This window comes from Solanum verrucosum, unplaced genomic scaffold (genome assembly GCF_900185275.1).
Source record: "Solanum verrucosum unplaced genomic scaffold, falcon-dt-bn FXZP01000144.1, whole genome shotgun sequence".
Classification (NCBI taxonomy): domain Eukaryota; kingdom Viridiplantae; phylum Streptophyta; class Magnoliopsida; order Solanales; family Solanaceae; genus Solanum; species Solanum verrucosum.
In genome coordinates, this window is record NW_026020773.1 from 37,125 (window position 1) to 60,704 (window position 23,580).

Below are 23,580 nucleotides of genomic sequence, written 5' to 3' on the forward strand. Positions count from 1 at the left end.
TTTAATATGGTATCGATAGCAATAACAGTTTTTCCAGTTTGTCGGTCCCCGATTATAAGTTCCCGTTGACCACGACCTATAGGAACCATGCTATCTACCTTTTTTAAACCTGTTAGCATAGGCTCGTACACTGATTTACGTTCAATAATCTCTAAGTCTGAATATCCATTCTTTGTTCTTTTAGTATTATTTATGTTGTTCAAAATTAAATCGAACTCAACAATTTTAACAGAGAAATGCTATTAAAATTTATTGATAATGATTGATTTAGAGATTCCGTAACAATTTAAGTTCGAAATTATCAGCTTAAAAAACCAATCCTAAAACTAAAACAAAAAAAGAAGCAAAATCTCTTCTATTTATAAGGACGAAAAAAGACAATAGTTTACTGACCGTGCCATAAATACCCCTGTTCATTTCTCTTCACGCTAAAATTGCAACTAAGAGTGGCAATTTCGCAATTCTACTTAAAACTGAGGATTTATTGCTGCTGTCGTTACTCACTTTTGTTTTGTTACCATCTCTGAACAGAACAGAACGTTTCAATGGAAAATTATGAGAAAATCTTGCTTTTAGTCCCTCAAATGTTTATAAATTTCGATTTAAATCCTTTTTTATGGCATCCATTTAAGAATAATAAACCTTTAATTACTTTGAATGTCCACTTTTGTTCTTTATTATTTTAGGGACGCTTAAGATCAAACCAATTTAATAATTCAAAATGAAAATTATTATAATTTACCGATTTAAATTTTAAATGTTGTAATTTATTGTATCTAATATTGCCGCTTTGAAAAAAAAAATTAAATGATTCAAATTCTAAAATATGATATTATTATTTTTAGAATTTGACTTGTCAAACATTATTTTATACAAGGATTAAAATCTTTATTATGACTCAAATCCTCATCAAATGAAATGAACGCCTTAATTTCTCCCTCAGAACCTCCACCCCGAATATGTATACTATAAATGAATTGAAAATATATTTTAGTTTATTAAAAATCAGTATTTAAAGATAAATTTTTTACATTTAACTTGACATAAATTCCAAACACAAAAAACCAGTTTAGAACAAACACAATTTCACTTTTCATACTAAATGCTGAATGTGCTCAATTGAATGTTATAATGACTAAAACGAACCTTTACTAATAGTTAAAGGACTAAATGTGAAATTATCCAATAAACGCACAAAACGTTTCCGGTTCTTCACTTCCTATAAATACCCAACTGCATTTCTCCAACTTTTATCCAAAATTCATTTGGCATTTTCGCTTTTTCTCTCTGTTCTTCTTCTCCGCTTTCTTCTCCTGTACGTTTTTGTTTTCTCTCTCTTAGGGTTTTGCAGTGAAACAATGGCTGAAGAGGCACATAATGGAGGAGTAGCTGAGAAGGAAGCAACTCAGGTTGCCGTCGTCTTCACGGCGGTGAAGCCGCAGCTGTTCGTGAAAGCGCCGAAGGCTAAAGACGCTGTTCAGTTCTACAAAAATGCTTTTGGTGCTGAGGAGGTTGGACGTGTGAACAACCCTAAGAGGAAGGCCGAGCAGGAGACACCGCTCATTCTCTCTGTTGAACTTAAGATTGGTTCATTTTTCTTCATTGTCTCTGACCTTACTGAAGAGGACTCTACTGCTCCGTACGTATTTCTTATTTTTTGCGTTTTTACACTTGTTTTTGCGTGTTATTGGCTCGATTTCTTCGTTTTTGTTTCTAAAATAGTCCGATCTGTGATGTAGACGATCTATACATTGATTTTCTTAAACAACACTTGGAAAACCTTTTTGTGAATGCTTCTGTTGTGAAGTAAAAAGTGGTGTAGATATTTTGAAGAGAGCTCACTGAAAATATTTTGAGTGCTTCTCACAAAGTATGTTACAAAAACTTAATATGAAGTAATGAGTGTTTTCTTTCGTTAACTTCCTAAAATATTCTCACTAGAAACGTCCTGTTTTACTGTTGTTGAGTTGTTTTTTAATGGTTGATGTTTATGTGTATTTTGCTCTGTTTTCCGTATTTTGTATGCGTTTTCGGTTTGAGAAGATGTCTCTGAGTTAATTTTGCATGCTTCTGGATGTTCAATGTGTTATTTGAATGTTGACAGTGTTATTTGTTCTATATAGACGTCTATTTGCTTTGCGTTTTAAGTTTGTTACGACCGTTGTGGTTTCAGAATGCAGATCTGAGTTGATATGTTCTTGTATTTGCAACGTTTTACCTTTGTTAAAATATGAAGAAACGCATGTTTTTATAGTAAGTAATTTACTCCAAGTTTCTTAGAAACAAAGGCCTTGGCATTGCTATGTATTGTTGTTTTTTTACATGTGTATGTGGGTGAGACGTTGCTATTGCGTGATGATTTTTATTTTGTTTCGTTCATTTGAACATCAAGCTGATACTATTGTTTCTTATTGTTTAGTGTGAAAACTGCTACAACTGGATCTGTTTTCTGCTTAGAGACTGAGAAAGTTATTTCTGCTGAGGCCAAGGCTATCACTGCTGGCGCAATCGCTGAGATTAGAGCAGAAGATGGTGATGCTGATGGTGCTCGTATAGGGTCAAAGCTGATTGATCCTTATGGCAATGTCTGGTTGATCTGCACACCAGTGAAGGAATCCGAGTAATTGCTGAAGTCCATTAACACCTCTTGTTCAGTTGCTTTTGTGTTTTTACTGCTTTCAATTAAATTCCGGTTTTGTATTCCGATGATGAAACTTTCATATTAACACTCTAGCTTGGTGTTATGGGGTTAACTTTTTTGGGGTATCGATGTCCATTGTTGATTTTGAACAGTGAGAACTTTTGTCTGTAGTTAATCTGACACCTTCCTTTCTAGTAGATGGTGAATTCTGCTTATTATTATTGCTCTTCGTATTGGATCATTTGCTTTGTTTGTTTTGTCTAATCGAAATGTCACTGTGCTTCGTTAGCCACAATATTTATAAAGTAATGCGAAGCGTGCTATTTTTGCTTCTTTTCTGGAGGCAAATACTACTAAAATAATAAGATAAACTTTGTAAATAACTAAATATATCCTTGATGTATCATATGGTATATAATTTACATTATGTTCTAATGATTTCGAGTCCCGGTTTTATACATCATTCAAATTCAACCTGCATGTGATGTATTTCATATTTTTAAAATCTTCGTATTATATTTAGCTTTCAAATATACATTTATACATTCGACTATTTTAGCAAAAACTGTTATTCTACCACTTGTCTTGTACTCTTATTTGAACTATTCCTAATTAATAAGACTGATGTAGTGAAATTTAAATTTATTGTTTTCCCTATTTAATACGCGTGTCTAATTATATATGAACAGTAAATATAATACAATATAAATGGGAAATATTATTGGTGAGATTTTAAAAGGGTTTATGGTGGAAGGCTGTTCATCAACAACGTTTAATGGTGAAGGAAAAGAGTGACAAATTGATGCTTTACGTATTTTTTTTAATGACATCTATGTGGACACGCGTCCAACAAAGTATACGAATAAATGCCTTTTTAGGGGATACTTTACGAGCATACTTGTGGGTTAGAAAATTAAATATTTAGGATTTTAGGTGTTGTTTGGTATGGTGCATTAATAAAAATAATGTATAGTGTAGTTGTAATGTTTTGTTTGATATATATCTTTTATTAATTAGATATTTTATAGTGTATCAGGATGTATATTACTAGTATCATGAAATTTTAAGTATTAATAATGTAAGGAGATTTAATGCATGCATTAGTATATGTAAAAACATCATTACTTTTCAGAACCTTTTTATATTTTCGTAATAATTGTGGCGAATATCCTTATCAATAAGTATTTTAATATAATAAATTATATTTTTAATTCATCAAATTAAACAATATATAAGTAATAATCTATATATAATTAATGGAAACATTATAATCAACCCTATCAACCGATCCCTTTGAGTGGAACAACTAGAGGATTAGTTATTAGACTAGAGGTTTTCGAAACTCTGCTCTTGTTCGAAGAAAAGAGAAAAAGAAAAAAAAATAGGCAATTTAATTTGATCGTGAAGAAATTAGTTAATTAACTTGATGAGTTACAAATGAACAACCACTTATACATATAATTAGTTAAGGAATAATAGATGAATAATAATTAATATTGTAAAAGATTCTTATATTTACTACTGAGTCCACTCTTTAAAACATTAAAATAGACTAAAAATATTCAAAATTTTCATATGAAATATCTATACTTCTCGAGTCTCTTTTCATGTAAGTCAGTTTTGTTGAGTAAGGCAAGACACTAATAAAAAATGTCCGATAAGATAACAGTGAAATAATATTCAAGTCTAAACTTTCCCTTTTAATTTGAATCAAGAGAGGACAAACTAAATCAAGCACAACAAAGAATGGACAATAAGTGTATCAACTAAATAAAAATAAGAAGGCAAGAATAAACCAATCAACACGCAAGACACAAAGATTTACGTGGAAAATTTTTCGATGTGAAGACTAAAAAACAATGGGACCAAAAGTATAATCACCAAGAATTACAATATTGTTCTCCAAAATTGGCCACAAAACAATGCCAAACAACGAAACTAAATTGCACCAAAACTAGAGGACTAAAGGAGACAATTCACCCAAAAATAAGCTACTGTTCACACCTCAAAATCAGAAGCTACAAATAATCATTCCGATTTCCATCGTTGAAATGCAAGAACTAGATGCTGAAAATTACCAGTTAAAGTTTGAATACGATCCAACGGTTAATGAAGCAGAAAACTTTGTTTAAAGAGGACTGCCTGAATAGAAATTTCTCTCTTTCTCTCAATCTCTAAAACGTCTCTCTTAATTTTTCCCTCTTGTGTGTCTGAAAATAAGACCTAAAGAAGTTGTATATATTCTACATAATATTGGACTTATGAGCAAAAATGGGCTGAGATAAATAAGACTCTTATTTATTCGCATAGAAAGAAAAAAGAAGACCCTAAACCCAACAAGTTTTTATTGTACACATAAACTTACTACATGAAAAAAATAATTTCAAATAGCGCTTACATATCATGATGACATGACAAGTTGTTAAACTAATTTTATTCAACTAATCAAACAAAAAAATCCTTATTTGTATACTAGATGAACATAACACGTATCAGCTCAGATCCAATAGGTAGGTTGATATATCTTCGAAATTTTTCATGTCTTTGAGAACTATAATTAAAACTTTCCTCCCTATAATTTATGTTGAAAATGCTCTAAACATTTGAAAATTTTCATGCTTATAGATATGTGAAGGCTGATTTCCTTAATCAGGGGATTTGAGACTAGGGTAAAATATAGGTAAGATTAAGAAGGTTCATTCGACTAATATAATTTGTTTATTGATTCATTTATTAAAATGTCAAGATTATGAGGGTATAATTTCATATATGTCACTTTTTAATATATAGATATATGATGTTTTTGGTTATTTTCAATTTTTTTGTTTTTTGAGTACTGAATATGCATTATAATTGTAATGTTGATAATTTAATTTTTATACACTTGAATCGAGAATCTATGATCTATCTAGAACAATCTTCATAATAAAAGTTATTCACACCATCCTTATCGAAAGCCAAAAATGAAATGCGATGGTGCCAAAAAAAGAAACGAAAAAAATCGAAACATTCCTATTCGAACTTGAAGTCCTATAATTTACAACTCTTCGTAATTCTTCGTAATAAAATTATATACCCGCCATCCTTGTCAAAAGCCAAAAATGAAATGCGATTGTGACTAAGAGTTAGTTACATAAGATCCGATGGGCCCGCCCTAAAATGCAATATGCGTTATCTGAGATCAATATATACTTTACACTTCCTTTTCTTCCCATTTATCTCTCTCTTTATCTGAATTTACAATCGCAGAGACGAAGTTGCTGATTTGGGTTTCGAAAATTTGAAGAAAAAAGTCAAGTGCTGAAGTTTTTGATGAGTTTTATTGGTTGATTTGCTGAAATGGGAGTGTTTAATTTTACAGTGATTCCTATTGTAGATGACGACCCACATTTTCCATCATCATCCTCTTCAAAATCTTGGTAATTTTCTCTTTAAATTTTGTTTGGTTAAAGTTTTCTTCATGGGGAAAATTGATCAGTGACGGTTCAGTACCTCTGTCTCTGTATTCAGAAACGTAGAGACGAAGCTGATTTGGGTTTCGAAAATTTTAACAAATAATAATCAAGTGTTGAAGTTTCTGATGAGTTTAATTGGTTGATTTGCTGAAATGGGATTGCTCAATTTTACTGTGATTCCGATTGTAGATGACGACCCACGTGTTCCATCCTACTTTTATCTCCTTGATCAGTAACGGTTCAGTCACTCTGTTCTAGAATTTTGTCTTCTTCTCTGCTCCATTTTAATTGATAGGAAAGTTGGGTGTATATGTATTTATCTCCTCTCTCTCTCTGTATTCGGAATCGCAGAGACGAAACTGCTGTTTCGGGTTCCTTTTAATTCAAGGGCTTTCAAGTGGTGAAGTTTCTGATGAGTTTAATTAGTTGATTTGCTAAAATGGGAGTGTTCAATTTCACTGTGATTCCGATTCTCCTCAAAATTTCTTTGCGATTGCTTGTTATCAGTGACGGTTCAGTCCTTCTGTTCTAGAATTGTGTTGTTTTAGTCGGTTCATTTTGGCTTCTTATATATATATATATATATGCTTGAGTTACCATTTTCTGTGGCTAATTACGATTTTTCCTTTTTTAGTTTGCTTACCAAAATTTGTTTTCCTAAGTTGTATATATCTTCTCCCTATCTCCCTCTGTATTCAGAATCGCAGAGAAGAAGAAGCTGATTTGGGTTCCTTTTAATTTGAAAAAAATTAGTGTTGAGGTTTTTGATGAGTTTAAGCTGATTTGCAAAATGGGAGTGTTCGATTTCACTGTGATTCCGATTCTCGATGACCCACGTTCTCCTTCATCACCCTCTTCAAAATCTTGGTAACATTTTCTTATCCTTTATGTGTTTTATTAATAGTTCTCTTGATGGGGGCAAATTTGGTGTGATAGGTTATCGAAAACAACCTCTCTACCTTCATAGGGTAGGGGTAAGGCTGCTTAAATACCACCCTCACTTGATCAATTTGTGGGATTACACGGGGTTTGTTGTCTTTGTTGTTGCTTCAATTCAAGCATTCTCGAAAATAGTCTCTCTAACTTCACAGTTCAGGGTAGGAGTTAGACTATGTACACGTCATGTTGCTTTTGTTTTTATAGCTCAATCTAAGCATTATGAGAAACAACCTCTCTACCTTCACAGGGTAGGAGCACCCTCGCTTGATCAACTTGTGGGAATATGCGGGGTTTGTTGTTGTTGTTGTTATCGCTTCAATCCAAATAATTATTGGAAATAGTATCTACCTTCACGGTCTAGGGTAGGAGTAAGGCTACGTACACACCACCTTCCACAAAATTCACTTGTTGAATTATATTAGATATGTTGTTGGTTCAGTCGTTTTCTTTTTTTCCCAAAAAAATCTGTCTTTTTGTGTATTGATTGCATTTCTTCCTTGAAGATAAGAGTGGATCTACTATTTGAGTAGCATTTGTGTTTTGGTTGGTTCATTTTTGGCTTCTTCTTTGTGCTCTGTTTTAATTGTTGGAAATTTCGGTGTATAGCACTGCTTCTTCTTGTTTTTATTCTCCTTTTTTATTTTAAGTTGTAATCCTTGTAGACAAGGGTGGATGTAATATTTGAGTAGCATTTGTGTTTGAAACATTTAAGTTGAAAATTTTTCCTTTAAAAGAAGTATGTTTATATTGTAATTGTGTTAAAGTACTACTCATTCTATTTCATTTTATATGGCGGTATTTGATTTGACATGTAGTCTAAAAGAAAGAAAGAAAACATTTAAGGGACTAAAAAAGGGACTAGTGTAGTGTAAACTTGTCCTCTTTAATTTGATATTTATATGCCTATAAGAGCAATGTCATTACGCGCAAAATGAGAAGTTTAAACTGAAAAGTTTTTCACGAAGTAGTCAATCTTTTAGGAACAAATTAAAAAGGGACTAGTGTCGTGTAAAATGAAACAAAGGAAGGTAATAAGAGCAATTGATTTAAGATTTTGAATTCACCACTACTTGAAAATTTGTATTTTGTCATTGAAAAATTGCCATTTGTTTTTTAATTTCGAAGGTTTGATGATTAGTCCTTGTTTGTTTTTTCCAGAACCTGGTTTTGTGATAAGTGGGGCTATGGTATTTGAATAGCATCTATGTTTGAACTATTTAAGTTGAATATTTTTTAAGAATGTATATTTATCTTGTTATTGCATTCACTGTCACCAAATACTATTCATTCTGTTACACTTTATGTATGACGGTATTTGACTTGATACAAAGCTTTAAAAGACAGAAAAAGAACTGTAGGCGCATGCCCGGAAGTACATTAGACTTGTCTATATGTCTTAAGAGCATGTCATTAAGCGCAAAATGAGAAGTTCATCTGAGAAGTGTCATTCTTATTGAAACAGACTAGAAGTGTCATTCTCAAGTGCAAGTGATTTAAGATCTTGAATTCGCCTCTTCTTGAGAATGTGCTCTGCCATTTGTTTTTATTTTTATTTTTAACGTTTGATGATAAACATCAAGAATTTGATCTGTTTCACATTGTTGGTGCATTTTCTTGTATAAATTTGTCTTTTTCCAATCACTGAATTATTGAAAATTGCCTTTATCTATCACATTTTTGTTGTTTAGTTGATTTGTTATCTGTCTTTTGAAATATCCACAGTCATAATATGATGGAGAAGGGATTGAAATCAAGTCATTTACTAGTTAAAGAGATGAACAAGAAAAAAGAAAGAATCAGCAAGTTTAAAGCTACTAGTAGTGCTGCAGCATCAATGAAGTTTTGTGTATGTGCACCCCCAACCCACCCTGACTCATTCAAATGTCGTCTTCACCGAGCCACCACTTCAGCTCACCCGAGAACCGGTAAATACTTCTGCTACATATGTAGAAAAAAGGGTTATGATAAGAAACATTCAATTTTCCTTGTTCTCACGAAGCGTGTGTTTTGTTCTTCTTATCAGTTTCGTTGTCAACATCAAAGAAGATTTGCTTATGTGCACCTGCCACCCACCCTGGCTCATTCAAGTGTCGCCTTCACCGAACCACCACTTCATCTCACACAAGAACCGGTAAATACTTCTGCTACGAAAAAATGGTTTGTGACAAAAAAAGGTTCAATTTTTCGTGTTCTCACAAACCATGTGTTTTCTTTTCCTTCCTTTTTTGCAGTTTCATCGTCCGCTCATCACATAAATGGCGTCAAAGGTACAAAAAACTTGAATCCCTTAAAGCTGGTCACGTCTTCACAAAGTGGCAGAGTCAGAAATTCTAGCAAAGGGAATGTTCATGGAAAGCCTAAACTATCGAGATTCGGTAGGGCTGCTCTTGCTCATGCTACTGCTGCTGCAACTTCTAGTGTACAAATCCAACCAATTTCTGCAGCATTTGGACAAATGAGTCTTAGTTAGAGAGCCAAAAGATGGGCAAACAAGAAAAAGAAAAACTCAAGATCAAGATTCTACTTTTTAAAGAAGTTACTTGATTAATGACTACTAGATCTTGCTTACTTGCTCTGTATAGTTTCAATTTGGTAAATACCAAAAAAATATGACAACTATACAACTGTAAATATTTTTTTTCTTTACTTGGGAATGGCTTTGTAAATAGTGACATATAATCAAGAAGTACCTGCAGCAGCTACACTCAAGTTTTTAGTACTGATGAGTGTCTTGTTTGTTATCAATGCTGTGTTAACTTGACTGCAAATATCCATATGTTACTATTTCTATCCAATTTTTGCTATTTTATTATTCTACTGTATTTAGATGTTTATGGAATATCCCATGTAATTTATGGTCTATGGACAGATAACATTGACCTGTGTTTGTTTTCGAAATCCCCGCAAGGGTGTGTGTTTGATCTTCTAAAAGCTATGTATTGTGTTGATATTTTTGTTGTACATATGTGTTTGTGGTGGTATAATTTTCCCAAACTTGTATCGTTTTGCTCTATAATGGACGTCCCTCGAAAATAAAATAATAAAATTGTATAATCTCTTATGGTTGTGTATTAATATGGTGGCACATTTTGTGACATTATGACAATTAAGATAAATGAAATTCATCTGTTTGGTATGTTCAATGTTGTGAGTAAATAGGATTTTATTTTTATTTTTGTGCAATTTTATTAAAAAAGATTTAATCATTTATTGCAAAAGTATTAACTTTATCCAAAGACTTTTGATGCTTGAAAAAATAGATAAAGAATACTAGAATGTACTCGAATAAAAAAAAAAATTATTTAAACCACTAGAAATGTTCAATTTGGTTATATACAAATAAATCAATCTAAGCTAGCATTTGACTACAACATTTGTATAAGATTTTAAAAAGTTATCTTCAAATATCTATTTGATCATGAAAATTGATCAAATTTTAAAAATCAATCTTCAAATATTTTCATCAATTTTCAGAGAGAAATTTCACATTCACCCTCAAAACCTTTTCATAAGAGAAATTTGACTATAGCCAAACATAATATCACCATACAAAAATTACAATTTCAAAAACTCAATATCTTTTAATTTTAACTTCAAAATCTACCGCAAAACATAACATAAAATTTCAAAAACTCAATATTTTCAATTTTAGCTTCAAACATGCAATTTGCGCAAGCTCAATATTTTCAATTTTTGCTTCAAAATCTATAACAAAACATATAATTTTGAAAATTTAATATTTTTCAATTTGAACTTCAAAATCTATGACAAAACACGAGCGGAACCAACCTTAGAAATCGTGGATAAGGCGGAACCAACCACTAATAGGCCCCCCTTGTGGCCTTCCTTTGTTTGTCTTCTTCCTCGATTTTCCCCCAACTTGAGAGAAAAATCAATGACCATACAGTTCCATTTCTACCAAATATTCTTGTTTTTTCTCTTCAAATTAATTTAATGGAGGCAACTTCAACTGCAACTGCGCTTCGTCGTCTTTCGCTTCTCTCTTCCCATTTTCGTACTCATTGCTCGTCTCCTCAAGTGTCGGCATTCAATTGCAGCTCCACCGATGGTGAAAATCATGAAAATGGGTGTGTTTTCTGTATGATTGTTCTAGGTGAAGCACCTGCTTTAAAGGTACAGTCCTTATTATCACATTTGTTAAACAGCGGTTTTCTTACTTGGGTCAATTTGTATTTGTCTTCAATTAGTTTCTATAATCGAAATGGGTCGATTTTATAGTTTTTCAGCTGTTTTAATGGAACCCTTTTGAGTAAAAGAACAGTTTTTGAAACAAACTCTACCTTCAGTTTTGTGAATTGTTAATGACTACTACACCAATTACGAAAGTAGAATGTTTGGTAGAGGTGATTTTGGTATGTGATTCGTATTTAACTTATGGGTTTGGAATCTTTAGTCAAACAATGTTAAATTAATGAGTAGGAAGAGTATATTTGAATGGCCTGCAAACACTGGTACATGATGATCCCCTTTTGGGTACAGTACACTCATTTTAGGTACATTAGATTTAGGACTAACATGATTGTTTCTAAATTTGGCATTCTACTGACGGATGTCTTAACTAAATTAGAATGAGATACCAAAAGAACAGGTTTACATAAGCTGTACAAGCCTTGGTGAGCAGAGTTTACCCGGTACCTGTATTGGTGGGAAGTAGCAGGTACCTCGTGGAATTTGTTGAGTTATGTGCAAGTTGGCCCGGACGCCACGATTATTTGAGAGAAAAAGAAGAACAGGTTTATATAAGAAAAAGTGGAACTTATTAGTTAGTGAATAAGCTCTTCTTCAAGTTTCAGAGTTGTTGGAGTTATCCACCCTTTAGGTGCGGGTAAGTGATAGAGTAACCTACATTGGTTGATGGAATGAGTTGTTGTGGCTTTGTATGGTTTTGGACAATCTTTCACTTCATAAGCTAGCTTTAAGGGTTAAGCTAAGCCCAATATTTGTTTTCTTTATAATGTTATAAGTTGTCTCCTTATATGATCTTGGATAATCCTCATTTTTTTACTTTAGTTTTAGGATTTGTTGGTCTCAAGGGTCAATTTTTACTGCAGCAGGTATCACTTGAAGGAAATAACTTGATAGGCAGAAAGCCAAGTTTCACAAGCTAGACTTTCTGAGAGTTACCAACTCTGATTTTGAAATCTTGTATTACTATAAATATCAAAATTTCAAAGCACAATATGTTCATTAGCTCCCAACTTGTTGATTGTAATAATGAAAGCTTGATTTAGAGACAGAATTTACAGTGATAAAAAGTTGCAGACTTTTTGTGAGAGAAGTAATTACAATGATAGATACTGATTGACTCATGAAAAATAATTGAATTGGATACCCCAGTGGGAGACCTAACAGTCAAAGAGTTGGAGTAACGACCTTGGAACCAAGATTCGAATTCCAGTAGAGGTTATACTAGGTGAATTTTTCCCACCTAACACAGTTATGTATCAGGTACCCTTAGGTTAGTTGAGGAGCGTGTAACCTGCCCGTTAGCTCAGGAGTGTGCAAGCTGGCCCAGATACCATGATATCCTTAACAAGGAGTTGAAATGGTTTCAGGCTCTTCTTAGTCTTGCTTGTTATACGTTGTGTACTTGCAAACAAGTTTTCGGAAGGTAGACGTAATAACAAAAAGCTATTTACTACAAAGATATTGCTGTCATGTCCTTTTACATTGCATTTTCCTCTGTTTATTATTCTTTGCCAGAAGTGAAAATTTGCTATACTCTGTAATATTCAAAGGGTGGAGATAGAAGGGATAAATGATGTGGAACAATATCTCTGCTTTGTGCTACTTTTGTAATTCTTGGTGCAGCTTGATTTAACTGCAGGTCTATGAGGATGATGTATGCCTCTGCATTTTGGATGCAAACCCATTGTGTTTTGGGTAAGGTATCTTCTTCCGACCATTATCTTTTTCAGCATCTTTTGAATGTATTTCTTACAATCTTGGCATTGGAAGATCTGTTTATCCCAGCATATGCATCATCTCATCTGAGTTGGTCTTTTTTGGTGTGTTTGCTGAAAATCTGACCTGCCACGTTGGGACCGTGATATGAAATTAGTAAAAGAATAGTAATTCAAGGAAAAATCCTTATGCATTCAGTCTATGAACAAAAAGCGAATATGTTGCACATTCGTGAACCATTTTACTCTTTTTTTCTGATAAATGGAAGAGTTCAGTCTATTTTGCTCAAATATGAAAGAAAAAAAGAGAGAAGAATTTACAACAACCAAGTTTGAACTACATAAATTCGACCATAGGTGTGCTGATTTCTAGTTTTGCATGTATCCTAATTAAAGATGATTTATTCACATGGGTCAAACAACAGCTAACTCAACTTATTTAAGGAACTTCTATTGAGAAGCAAGATTCGTGTTCCTGGAGCTAATATATTGAAATCCATAGTTTGTTATTCATCTTAGTTTACCGAATTAGTATAGCTGAAAAAATGTGATTAGCCTTTGTTAGAATATGAATAGGTTTATACAATCCTACTAGAATAAGAATAAGTTTATACAATCCTAGTAGAATAGGAATAGGTTTATACAATCCTATTTAGAATAGAATAAGAATAGAAATAGGAATAGTAAATAGTATCCTACTTGGTAAAGGATTGTATTGTAGTGTCTATAAATAGGGTCTCAATGTAATAATGTAAACAACAACAGCAATTCAATAATATTATTTTTCAATATTTCTCACATGGTATCAGAGCAGGGCCCGTCTCACCCGATGTTGGGGCCCCCAAAATCAAAATTGCCCACGCACCAGATGTTAAGCACTGGGCGTGAGGTGGGGTGTTAAAGAATGACAAATGTCCCACATCGGTGATTAATGAGATGGGTGAACTCCTTATATGGCTTGGGCAATCCTCCTCCCTTTGAGCTAGCTTTTGGGGTGTGAGTTAGGTCCAAGACCTAGTTTCACATGGTATCAGAGCCTCTACGATCTTGATAGAAAATCAAAGAGCTTCCGCTGCCCGCGGGTGGCACCCATATATGCTGCCCGTCTGGCCAATGATTATGTTAGCAAAAGTTGGGTCACCATGCATCATTCTAGTGACTACTTTCTTATATCTAATTTGTGTAGCACCGTGCTATCATTCCGGTGACTGCTTTTTCATATTTAATTTGTGTAGCACTGTGTCATCATTCTGGTGACTACTTTTTCATATCTAGTTTGTGTAGCACTGTGTCATCATTCCAGTGACTCCTTTTTCATATATAATTTGTGTAGCACCGTGTCATCCTTCCGGTGACTACCTTTTTTTGCATATCTGATTTGCGTAGCACCGTATATCTCTCCGGACTATTTTTCATATTTAATTTGTGTAGTACCGTGGATTTTTCCGAACTATTTCTCATATCTGAGTAGCATAGCATCATGTGTCTTTTCAGTGACTCCTCAGATTTGATTTGCATAGTTTCATTCATCTTTCCGGTGACTCCTTAAATCTGATTTGCATAGGGTTGTGCCATCATTCCAACCCTATCCGTATAATTTTTCTTTTTCAATAAGGTCGTGCCATCATTCCGACCCTACCCATATTATTTTACTTTTTCAGCTGAGTCGTGCCATCATTCTGACCCTACCCATATTATTTCTCTTTTTCAATGGGGTCGTTCCATCAATTCGAACTATCCTATATAATTTCTATTTTCTAGTTGGGTCATGACATCATTCCGACCCTACCCATATAATTTTATTTCTTAGATTGTGACCACTTTTAGCCATCAAATCTAATACTCCGACATATGAGCATGTTTCGGCCAGTTTTTTGGTGACTTGTTTAATATCGACTAATCTATTGATTCCAGCATGAGCCATACTTTATACTAGATTTCGAGCACTTTGTTGCTCGGGGGGTTTAGTAGCCTTGTATGTCGATTATGTGAGTCAGTCTTTGCAAGTTTGGTTTGGGAAGTTCAACACTAAAATTTTATCACTCAGTGTTTTATCGGCATTATGCATCAAATTCAGTATTTCATGAGAAGATTAAGCACATTGAGATTGACTGACATTATGCATCAAATCCAGTATTTAATGAGAAGACAAGCACATTGATATTGACTGACATTATACATCAAATCCCGTATTTAATGAGAAGACAAGCACATTGAGATTGACTGTCAATTTTGTGAAGTCGACTGATCAACTTGCAAATATCTCACCAAGCTCCTCATCGGTCCTCGTGTTAATTACATTTGTAACAAGCTAGGTACATGAATTGTATGCACTAGCTTGAGGGGGAGTGTTAGAATATGAATAGGTTTATACAATCCTACTAGAATAGGAATAAGTTTATACAATCCTAGTAGAATAGGAATAGGTTTATACAATCCTATTTAGAATAGAATAAGAATAGAAATAAGAATAGTAAATAATATCCTACTTGGTAAAGGATTGTATTGTAGTGTCTATAAATAGGGTCTCAATGTAATAATGTAAACAACAACAACAATTCAATAATATTATTTTTCAATAATAGCTAACTCAACTTATTTAAGGAACTTCTATTGAGAAGCAAGATTCGTGTTCCTGGAGCTAATATATTGAAATCCATAGTTTGTTATTCATCTTAGTTTACCGAATTAGTATAGCTGAAAAAATGTGATTAGCCTTATTATCTTTTGTATTAATACATCTTGTCCAATAATGTCCATAACTTTTGCAGGCACTCGCTTGTCATCCCAAAGTCTCATTTTACTTCTTTGCAAGAAACTCCGCCATCAGTAAGTTGCCCTCTTCAAAGGTCATATACCTTAATGTTTTGCTTAATTGGATTGTGCAGACTGTTGTTACTTCTTCCCTTTCTCCTGCATACCCTGATCTTTCTTTTCCTTTAGCCCATGTACCGATGTGATTCATTGAGTTAACAAAGAACCAATCAACCAGGATCAAGATCTGAAGCCAAAACAATAATTGGATGGACTGATTTCAAAGGGCATTTTTCATCATGTACCCTGCCCAATGAATGAGCCAAAGTGATACGAATCCTTTCCCCTTCAGTGTCCATGTTGAGATGCTTCCATTGCTCCACTACAATCTGCTGCATCATTGAGCAGTACATTCTTAATAATGTTTAATATGTGACAAGTCGTTTGAAATACAACCATCTTGTCATGTTGACTGGACTTCTTCGCGCTTTCACGAGTATATTAATAAGTCCTAGTACAACAACAATCATACCTAGTGTGATCCCACAAGTAGGGTCTGAGGAGGGTAGGATGTACACAAACCTTACCCCTGCCTTTGTGGGGGCAGAGAGGTTGTTTCTGAAAGACCCCCGGCTCAAAAGAGAAGAAGAGAAGAGAAAAGGAAGGAAGAGAGAAAAAAGAATTCAAAGCAAGGAGAAAATTATATAACAACAAATAGAAAGATACAAAGCAAATGAGCAACAAAGAATAAGAAGCTATGCGAATACTAAATGATCCTACTAGTACGGAGAAGTGTAGAGGAGGCTAGCTTTGGATGTGAGCGTAATTGACTGGCCAACGTTGTGCCTCATACACCAAAGTTGGCCTAGCTATCACTCTGTAGAACTTACTGGTAAGCTTTGGTGACACATTCTTAGCACACAATACCCTGGAAGCGAGCATCCTTTCAGCCACATCGCTTCAATATGATCTGTGACATCCTCATCAATCTCCCTGTCTGCTTGAAACTTCTTCTTTTGGATATGACTTGTGCATCGATCTTTACATCCACCTCTGCCTCACATGTTACATCATTGAACTTACACTCTAGGTACTTTGTTTTAGTCCTACTTAACGAATGTTTTAGACTCTAGGTTTTGTCTCCAAACTTCTAGCTTATCATTAATTCCATCACGTGTCTTGTCAATCAATACTATGTTATCTGTGAATAGCATACACCACATCACCTCCCCTTGAATATGTCGCGTCAATTCGTTCATCCTATGGGCTGATCCCTGGTGCCACCTCATCACATCCTAAAAGTGGTTTGTGTCCCCTCCAAATATTCTAACTCAAGTCTTGGCTTCATCGTACATATCCTTAATAACCCTAATGTAAGTCATAGGTATGCCTCTAGACTCCATACATCTCTAAAGGACCTCCCTAGGGACTTCATTGTACGCCTTTTATTGGTAACACCATGTGTAGGTCTTTCTTCTATTCCTGTACTGCATTAACATTTTTCTTACAAGATGAATGATTTCTGTAGTCGACTGCCTCGACATGAATCCGATTTAGTTCTCGGAGATGTACACTCCCCTCCGTATCCTTGTCTCCACCACTCTCTCCCAAACTTCCATAGTATGACTTAGTAGCTTGATACCTCTCTAATTGTTGCAATTGTGACTATCACCTTTGTTCTTGTACAATGGGACCATTGTACGTCACCTCCATTCTTCTGGCATTTTAGAATGTCCTAAAAATAACATTAAACAACCGGTCAGCCACTTTATACCTGCATTGCCTGTGTACTTCAAAAAATCCACTGGGATTTTGTCTGGCCCAGTTGCTTATCCTCTTCTGATCTTACAAACAACGTCTGCAACCTTTATTCACCTACAACACTCAAAATCTCTATGACTCTTGGAATGTTTGAACTCCCCCAATACGATATCCTTATCCCCCCTTCGTTCAATAATTTATGGAAATATGTATGTCACCTCTGTCTAATGTGCGTCTCTTCTACCAACACTTTGCCATTCTCGTCCTTGATGCATTTCACTTGGCCCAGGTCGTGAACCCTCCTATTCTTGCCTGGCAAGCCTTTACAACTTCATATCCCTGCTTTTGTTCTCGAGCTCTTCATACAAGTGCTCAAAAGCTGTTGTTTTAGCTGTCGTGACCGTTACCTTTTTCTTCCTTCTCACATCTGTTATGAAAAAAAAAAATAGTTCAAATAACATATCTGTAGCATCCAAACTGTTGATTTGAGTTTTTTCAGACAGCACATTGTATTAGTATACCTGATGAGTTGGATGTGCTTACCATTTCATACCTAAAAATTGGCATGCATCTGATTTTTCTGCTTTCTTTGAAAATCTTTTAGTCATTAGCTAAAGTAACCATTCATAGTTATGTTCTTTTGTTATAAGATTTTTACATTGTCATAATCTGATGAAAGATATTATTACTTTTTGGGTTGCTTTAATTAAACGGCCCAGCTGCTCGCCTGCTTTCACGACATAGTTAAAATTCTACTTTATCCCTTAGAATTATACGGACTCTAGTCTACAAGTTTTCTGATTTTTTTTTTATGCATTTAATTGCAGGTTGTTGCTGCCATGAGTTCAAAATTGCCCTTGATTAGCAGTGCAGTCATGAAAGCCACTGGTTGTGGTATGTTAATTTTTTTCTTGATGACAAATCATGATTGTTTTGGTTGATACCATATGTATATTGTTTTTCTTTCTCCTCTTTAATTCCCTTCAGGGGAACATATGTTTGTTTCTCTAACTGTATTGTTTGTGTTGCTAGTAATTCTGTTCTCGTGACATCTCCTATCAAGTCCTTTGTGTTTTGCTGTTTTAAATGGTAATCAGGCAATTACTAAAAACAGGGGCTGTTCTTTTTTCAAAATGGTGCAATTTAGCAGGATAGTGAACCCTTGTGTATAAGCTCTATGCTTTTGATGAGTAATACTGCAATATTACAAAACATACAAGCTCTTTTCCCCTTTTGCGTTATGTGGGAAAATATCTGGAGTTTGAATAAGTGTAAGAAGTAGAGAACCTCAAGGTAATGGTTGTGGAAGCGGAGGAGAGAAGGCATTCACAAAATGCTCACCATGAAAATTGATTTTCTTCCTGTTGGGTAATCCCCCAGCTACGGATTGTCGACATCAATAATTAAGCATCAAGTAACTTTACAGAAAATTCGTAAGCCTTAAAGTGTGGAAGACATGTATCAATTCACCTATTTTTGGCTGTCTTGCAGAAAATAGTACTTAGATGATTGAAATGGTTAGGGGTAGGAATTGTACTGGTTGTGGCACAAACAACACTGGATTTGTGCTTCGGCACTAAGCAATGTCAGAGGTAGTGTTAAGTTAACTTCCCCTCCATAGTCTAACTGTCACCTTGGTGGAGGACAGATGGCTAACCTAAAGCTTTTAGGTGAAACAAATATGTGTCTCCACAAACTTGGTGACAAGTTTCACTTGGATACCTCAACTAAAGCTTGTCCCTAGCACTTTGTGAATGCCTTCTCTCCTCTGCTTCCATAACCATTGCTTCCACAAATTGTGCCTATTAGACACAACTTGCTGATATTGCACATAAGGTGAATCTTAATCGTAGTACAGCACGTGAATTGTTCCAGCATTTGTCATTCCTCATTCTCTCTACTAGCTACCTACACCACCATATCCAACATATTCCCTCTCCCTGCCACCACCTCCACCACTCTATTCCCTCTCACCGTCATCACCTCCACCATGTATCTACCACTTTCCTTCAGCTTCTCTTCCCACCACACCATTATATCCACAATTCCTCTTCATCTTCTCTCCCACCGCTGCCATATGCACCAATTTTCAAATTGCAAAAGCTTATACTTTTTAATTCGAACTGTCAAACCATACCAAATATAATTTAATGGCTAAGCACTATGTCAGTCAGACAGTCACTGAATTGGGAGGGCGGGTAATTGGAAACAGAGGACTCCAAAGATATGATGGTTTTCAATAAAACTTTCAGTTGATAACCTTCAAGAGAACTTTTTGATGCTGCACCAAATAAAAAACAAATTTGAAAAATTGGATTTTTGTGTTTAAATCCATCACTGCACTTTGATGGCCAAATTGATGGCAAAAAGATTCTCCAGGAAGACCTCATAGGGGTCTATGACTGTGGGCGTTCTGAATAAACATAATAGTATAGTATAGTTCTTTTGTGTTGTCAAAAGCCTTTTTCAGACCAAAAGTTGGGTGGCGTTGTCTGATTCGCTACTTTTGCCTTGCCCTTGTGCGTGAAGTTCAAACATTGTGTTTTTTTCTACTGACTGGTCATGGATGGTTTAATAGGTACACATTAACTGAAGCTGAAGTATCTAATAGGTACAAGCCTCATTTGAGGTATTCAAGTGAAAATTGTTGCCAACTTTAGTGCGCTGTATATGTATTTCACTAAGCTTTTATCAAACACATGTTGTGACTTTATCGGAGAAGATCCCTTCAGTATCTTGAGAGGAAGAAATGAAAGGAAAATAGGAGAGGATTCAAAGAACTCAGAGGAAAAGATTAAAAAAAACATGCTTTTCTTTGGTCCCAAAAATTCTACGAATTATCTAGTTCCTTGGTTTCTTCTTGAATTTGATTTGTTTGAATTCCCACTTACTAAGATTCAATCTGTCACAGTTGTACTTTACTATAATGTGTCTCTTAGAACCTTATTGAGAATGGTCACTTGGTCAGTAACTCAGGATATCAAATACGTTTAAGAGATTTTGATGTTAACTTTTTTTAAAGCAAGAAACCTTCTATTAGTCAGTGTTTAGCCTAATTAAACTGTAACCCATATCTCCAATATCCTTTATGTCTGCTTTCTGTTTCTACTTCCGCATTCTAATTTTTGAGACAAACAAAGGTCAACAAAAGCTATAGTTACCAAACTAACCTTTAGGGGTGGAAAACCCGAAAGAGGGTCAAAAGGAATAGTGGAAAAATTAGAATACGGAGATGTTGAATTTCCTAATGTAGGTACTTTGAAGTGTAGTTTTATAATCAGTTGGTGTGGGGGTACATTCTGCAGAACTTTGCTGCAGGTAATTCCAAGGTTACATTGTAGTCACCAGGAGGCAGGAACTTCACTTATCATTAAATGAATAAGGACGGCAACAGTAATCAGTGTTGTCAAAGGTCCGTTTGAACCCTGAAGTAAGGTGCAAAACATGTTGAGTGCTTCGCCTTGCTTAGCATGTGCTTGAATGTTGTCGTCAAGACTCTAAGACATACTTTGTCTTGCCAATGAGCGTAATGAAGAGGCGATACTAAATCATTGATATTTACTATATTGCAATTTTTTTCAATTTCTTTGTCCATATATTTGTTATCCATGCGTATAGTTATTAGTCTTGGACCACACATACATATTTGTATTTTTTTTCTCCATTTACACCTTTCTTCATAGCCCACTATTTGTTTACACTTTGCGTTTAAAGCCCCAATAGGCTAGGCCTTAGAGCTGTTTTGCGCTTTTAGTAGGCATCCAAATGATGCCAACTATGTTTTGTTCTCTCCCCTCACCTCTCCCCCAATTTTGATGTAAAATTACGGTCTGATTTTACTCACGAAGGTTTAAAATGTGCAGATTCATTCAACTTGTTAGTTAACAACGGGGCAGCAGCTGGCCAGGTTATATATCACGTATGATCCCAAAACTTGCAAGCAATAGTTTGATACTATTATTGATCCAAACAGCTTCTTTTGTGTGCTTTTGCTCTAATAGCTAGTATTCTACTTAAGAATGCTTATACTTGTGATGATTTGTTTTTTCATGGCAAATTCAGACCCATATTCATATAATTCCTCGTAAAGCAAGCGATTGCCTCTGGACTTCTGAGGTACTAATTTCCCTTTACGTTCCTCATTTACGGTTGTTCTGATAGCAGTTGATAAAGTTGATTGTTTTACAGAGCTTGAGTAGATGTCCGCTGAAGTCAGATGAGGCTCAGAAACTTGCAGATGGTATTAGAGAAAACTTGTCAATTTCGAACAACATTGAAGATAGTAAGGGGAATGGATCAAGTCTCATTGTAAACTAGGGACGTTGCACACATGTTTGTCAAACTAGAGGCGGATCTAAGACATGTTCTGTCGTTCTTCAGGTCGAAGTATGCATACACATGCTAAAAAGAAAAGACATGTGTACATATCATGCAATATCACTGATTCTCAATTCACTGACTCTAGATTTTGAATTTGCCTCTGTTGTAAACTACTGTGAAAGCATGAACATACGGGAATCTTTGTTGTAAATTAGCTTGTGAACTTCTAGTGAGTGTATATGAGTAATCTTTGTTCTTCTTCTTCTTCATATCTATAAGACTCGGTGTGTTCGGTATGGTGGAAATTCCAATTTTTCATTGAAATTTTTGAAAAATATTTTCTTTAGTCTATTTGACTCATCTAAGTAAGTAATTTTATCGTCCCTGCTTATTTATTATCTCAATCATATTTATCATGTCCAAATTTTGCTTGAATCATCGACTTGACACCTCTGATTACATATGATATAATATCATTTGTTTAGATATTTTTGACTATCATAGCAATATCTTGCAATAGAAAATATACTAATACCATATAACATAAGTGATTGATTTCACACAAAACATGACTGTTAAAGTAAAATATTATTATAACAAGGTTTGACCATAAGGATATTTCTTTGGCACAAAATTTATTTTCTTTACTATTTTGTGACAAGGTCAATGTATGTTTTGATTAGAATCAGCAACCAATACAAATATATTTAATGTTTTCTGTTCAAACTATATTAAAATAATTAAAATTAGATAATTTAATTATATAGATTCGTATCCACAGAAAAAATCTAAATTGAAGTAGCAATGATTTGATAGTCCGTCCCAAAAAGAATAATATTTTTATATATAATTATAATTTAACTTTATTTTTTTATTTTTTATTTTTAATCAAATAAGTTTTAACAGCAAATTTATTAATAACTTGTTTTAGATTATATATTACATATTACGTTTCAATTTTTATTTTTATTTTAAAATTGTGGGTCTAACTAAATATGGTCGCACAAATTGAAACGTGAAAAATACTACTTTTGGCACATGAAAGCTTTTTGTATGATCATATCCACAAACTTTTCTCACACGAGAAACCTATCCATCTTATCTCCATAAAATCTTGTACTAAAATATTAAAAGTGAAAATATCATTTTATTTAATCAATGAGTGTTATGGTATGACTAATTTTTTTTAATTAGAGATCTGAAAATTGACTTTTGGTAATAGAGAATTTTTTTTACGGAGGAGCTTTTATTAAATTATTTTTAGTTGAAGTATTCTGGATTAATTTGAATTAATTGGGTTAATAAACTTTAAATATCAGATAATTAAACCAAACAAAAAAGAAATCACTTTATCATAAAACAAAATTCATCATCATTGATATATAAGTGGAACTATGATTTTGTGTTTAGATATTTAAAATTTAGAAAAAAGAAAGTTATCAAATTAAGATAAATACAGAATTTATCCTAAAACTATTGGAATCTATTAAATTGTAGGTAGAAGGCTAGCCCCGCTCCTAATCACCTATGGGAGAGAGTAGGATGAATGTGATCACAAAACTTTTCGAAAGTCTTGAAATTCCCTCATTCTTAAATAGACGTCTTGATTCGTCTTGTTTCAAATTTTGAAAATTAAGAAAGTATGGTGATCATCTCACTAGATATACATCTCAATACTAATATTGAATATTGATTTAAAAATGACAATACTTTTTTCTCTAATAATACTTATTTCTCAGAATCTGAATTAATCATATCCAAGAGATATAATTATATATATAAAAAA

At 34.0% G+C, this 23,580-nt stretch overlaps 3 protein-coding genes across 3 annotated transcripts; all 3 read left to right on the top strand.

The window, feature by feature from the left end:
* The first annotated feature begins 1,258 nt into the window (after positions 1-1,258).
* LOC125812904 (uncharacterized protein At5g48480) lies at positions 1,259-2,856 on the top strand. The gene is made up of 2 exons (XM_049492370.1): positions 1,259-1,639; positions 2,420-2,856. The coding sequence occupies exons 1-2, from the start codon at positions 1,359-1,361 to the stop codon at positions 2,622-2,624; spliced, it is 486 nt and encodes a 161-aa protein (XP_049348327.1). The 5' UTR covers positions 1,259-1,358; the 3' UTR covers positions 2,625-2,856.
* A 3,945-nt stretch (positions 2,857-6,801) lies between these two features.
* LOC125812912 (uncharacterized) lies at positions 6,802-9,591 on the top strand. Its single transcript, XM_049492382.1, has 4 exons — positions 6,802-6,963; positions 8,758-8,960; positions 9,059-9,166; positions 9,267-9,591. The coding sequence occupies exons 1-4, from the start codon at positions 6,887-6,889 to the stop codon at positions 9,503-9,505; spliced, it is 627 nt and encodes a 208-aa protein (XP_049348339.1). The 5' UTR covers positions 6,802-6,886; the 3' UTR covers positions 9,506-9,591.
* Positions 9,592-10,867: 1,276 nt separating this feature from the next.
* On the top strand, positions 10,868-21,797 carry LOC125813016 (adenylylsulfatase HINT3). The gene is made up of 7 exons (XM_049492504.1): positions 10,868-11,169; positions 12,884-12,939; positions 15,731-15,788; positions 18,302-18,368; positions 21,338-21,393; positions 21,537-21,590; positions 21,663-21,797. Exons 1-7 carry the CDS (start codon positions 10,990-10,992, stop codon positions 21,789-21,791), a joined length of 600 nt encoding a protein of 199 aa, XP_049348461.1. The 5' UTR covers positions 10,868-10,989; the 3' UTR covers positions 21,792-21,797.
* Positions 21,798-23,580: the final 1,783 nt, after the last annotated feature.

Excerpts from the sequence above, each read along its gene's own strand:
- LOC125812904 (XM_049492370.1), top strand. The coding sequence starts at position 1,359 with ATGGCTGAAGAGGCACATAATGGAGGAGTAGCTGAGAAGGAAGCAACT. Across the intron at positions 1,640-2,419 it reads GAAGAGGACTCTACTGCTCC|TGTGAAAACTGCTACAACTG; the intron begins GTACGTATTTCT and ends CTTATTGTTTAG.
- LOC125812912 (XM_049492382.1), top strand. The coding sequence starts at position 6,887 with ATGGGAGTGTTCGATTTCACTGTGATTCCGATTCTCGATGACCCACGT. Across the intron at positions 6,964-8,757 it reads TCACCCTCTTCAAAATCTTG|TCATAATATGATGGAGAAGG; the intron begins GTAACATTTTCT and ends AAATATCCACAG. Across the intron at positions 8,961-9,058 it reads TTCAGCTCACCCGAGAACCG|TTTCGTTGTCAACATCAAAG; the intron begins GTAAATACTTCT and ends TCTTCTTATCAG.
- LOC125813016 (XM_049492504.1), top strand. The coding sequence starts at position 10,990 with ATGGAGGCAACTTCAACTGCAACTGCGCTTCGTCGTCTTTCGCTTCTC. Across the intron at positions 18,369-21,337 it reads CATGAAAGCCACTGGTTGTG|ATTCATTCAACTTGTTAGTT; the intron begins GTATGTTAATTT and ends TAAAATGTGCAG. Across the intron at positions 21,591-21,662 it reads ATTGCCTCTGGACTTCTGAG|AGCTTGAGTAGATGTCCGCT; the intron begins GTACTAATTTCC and ends ATTGTTTTACAG.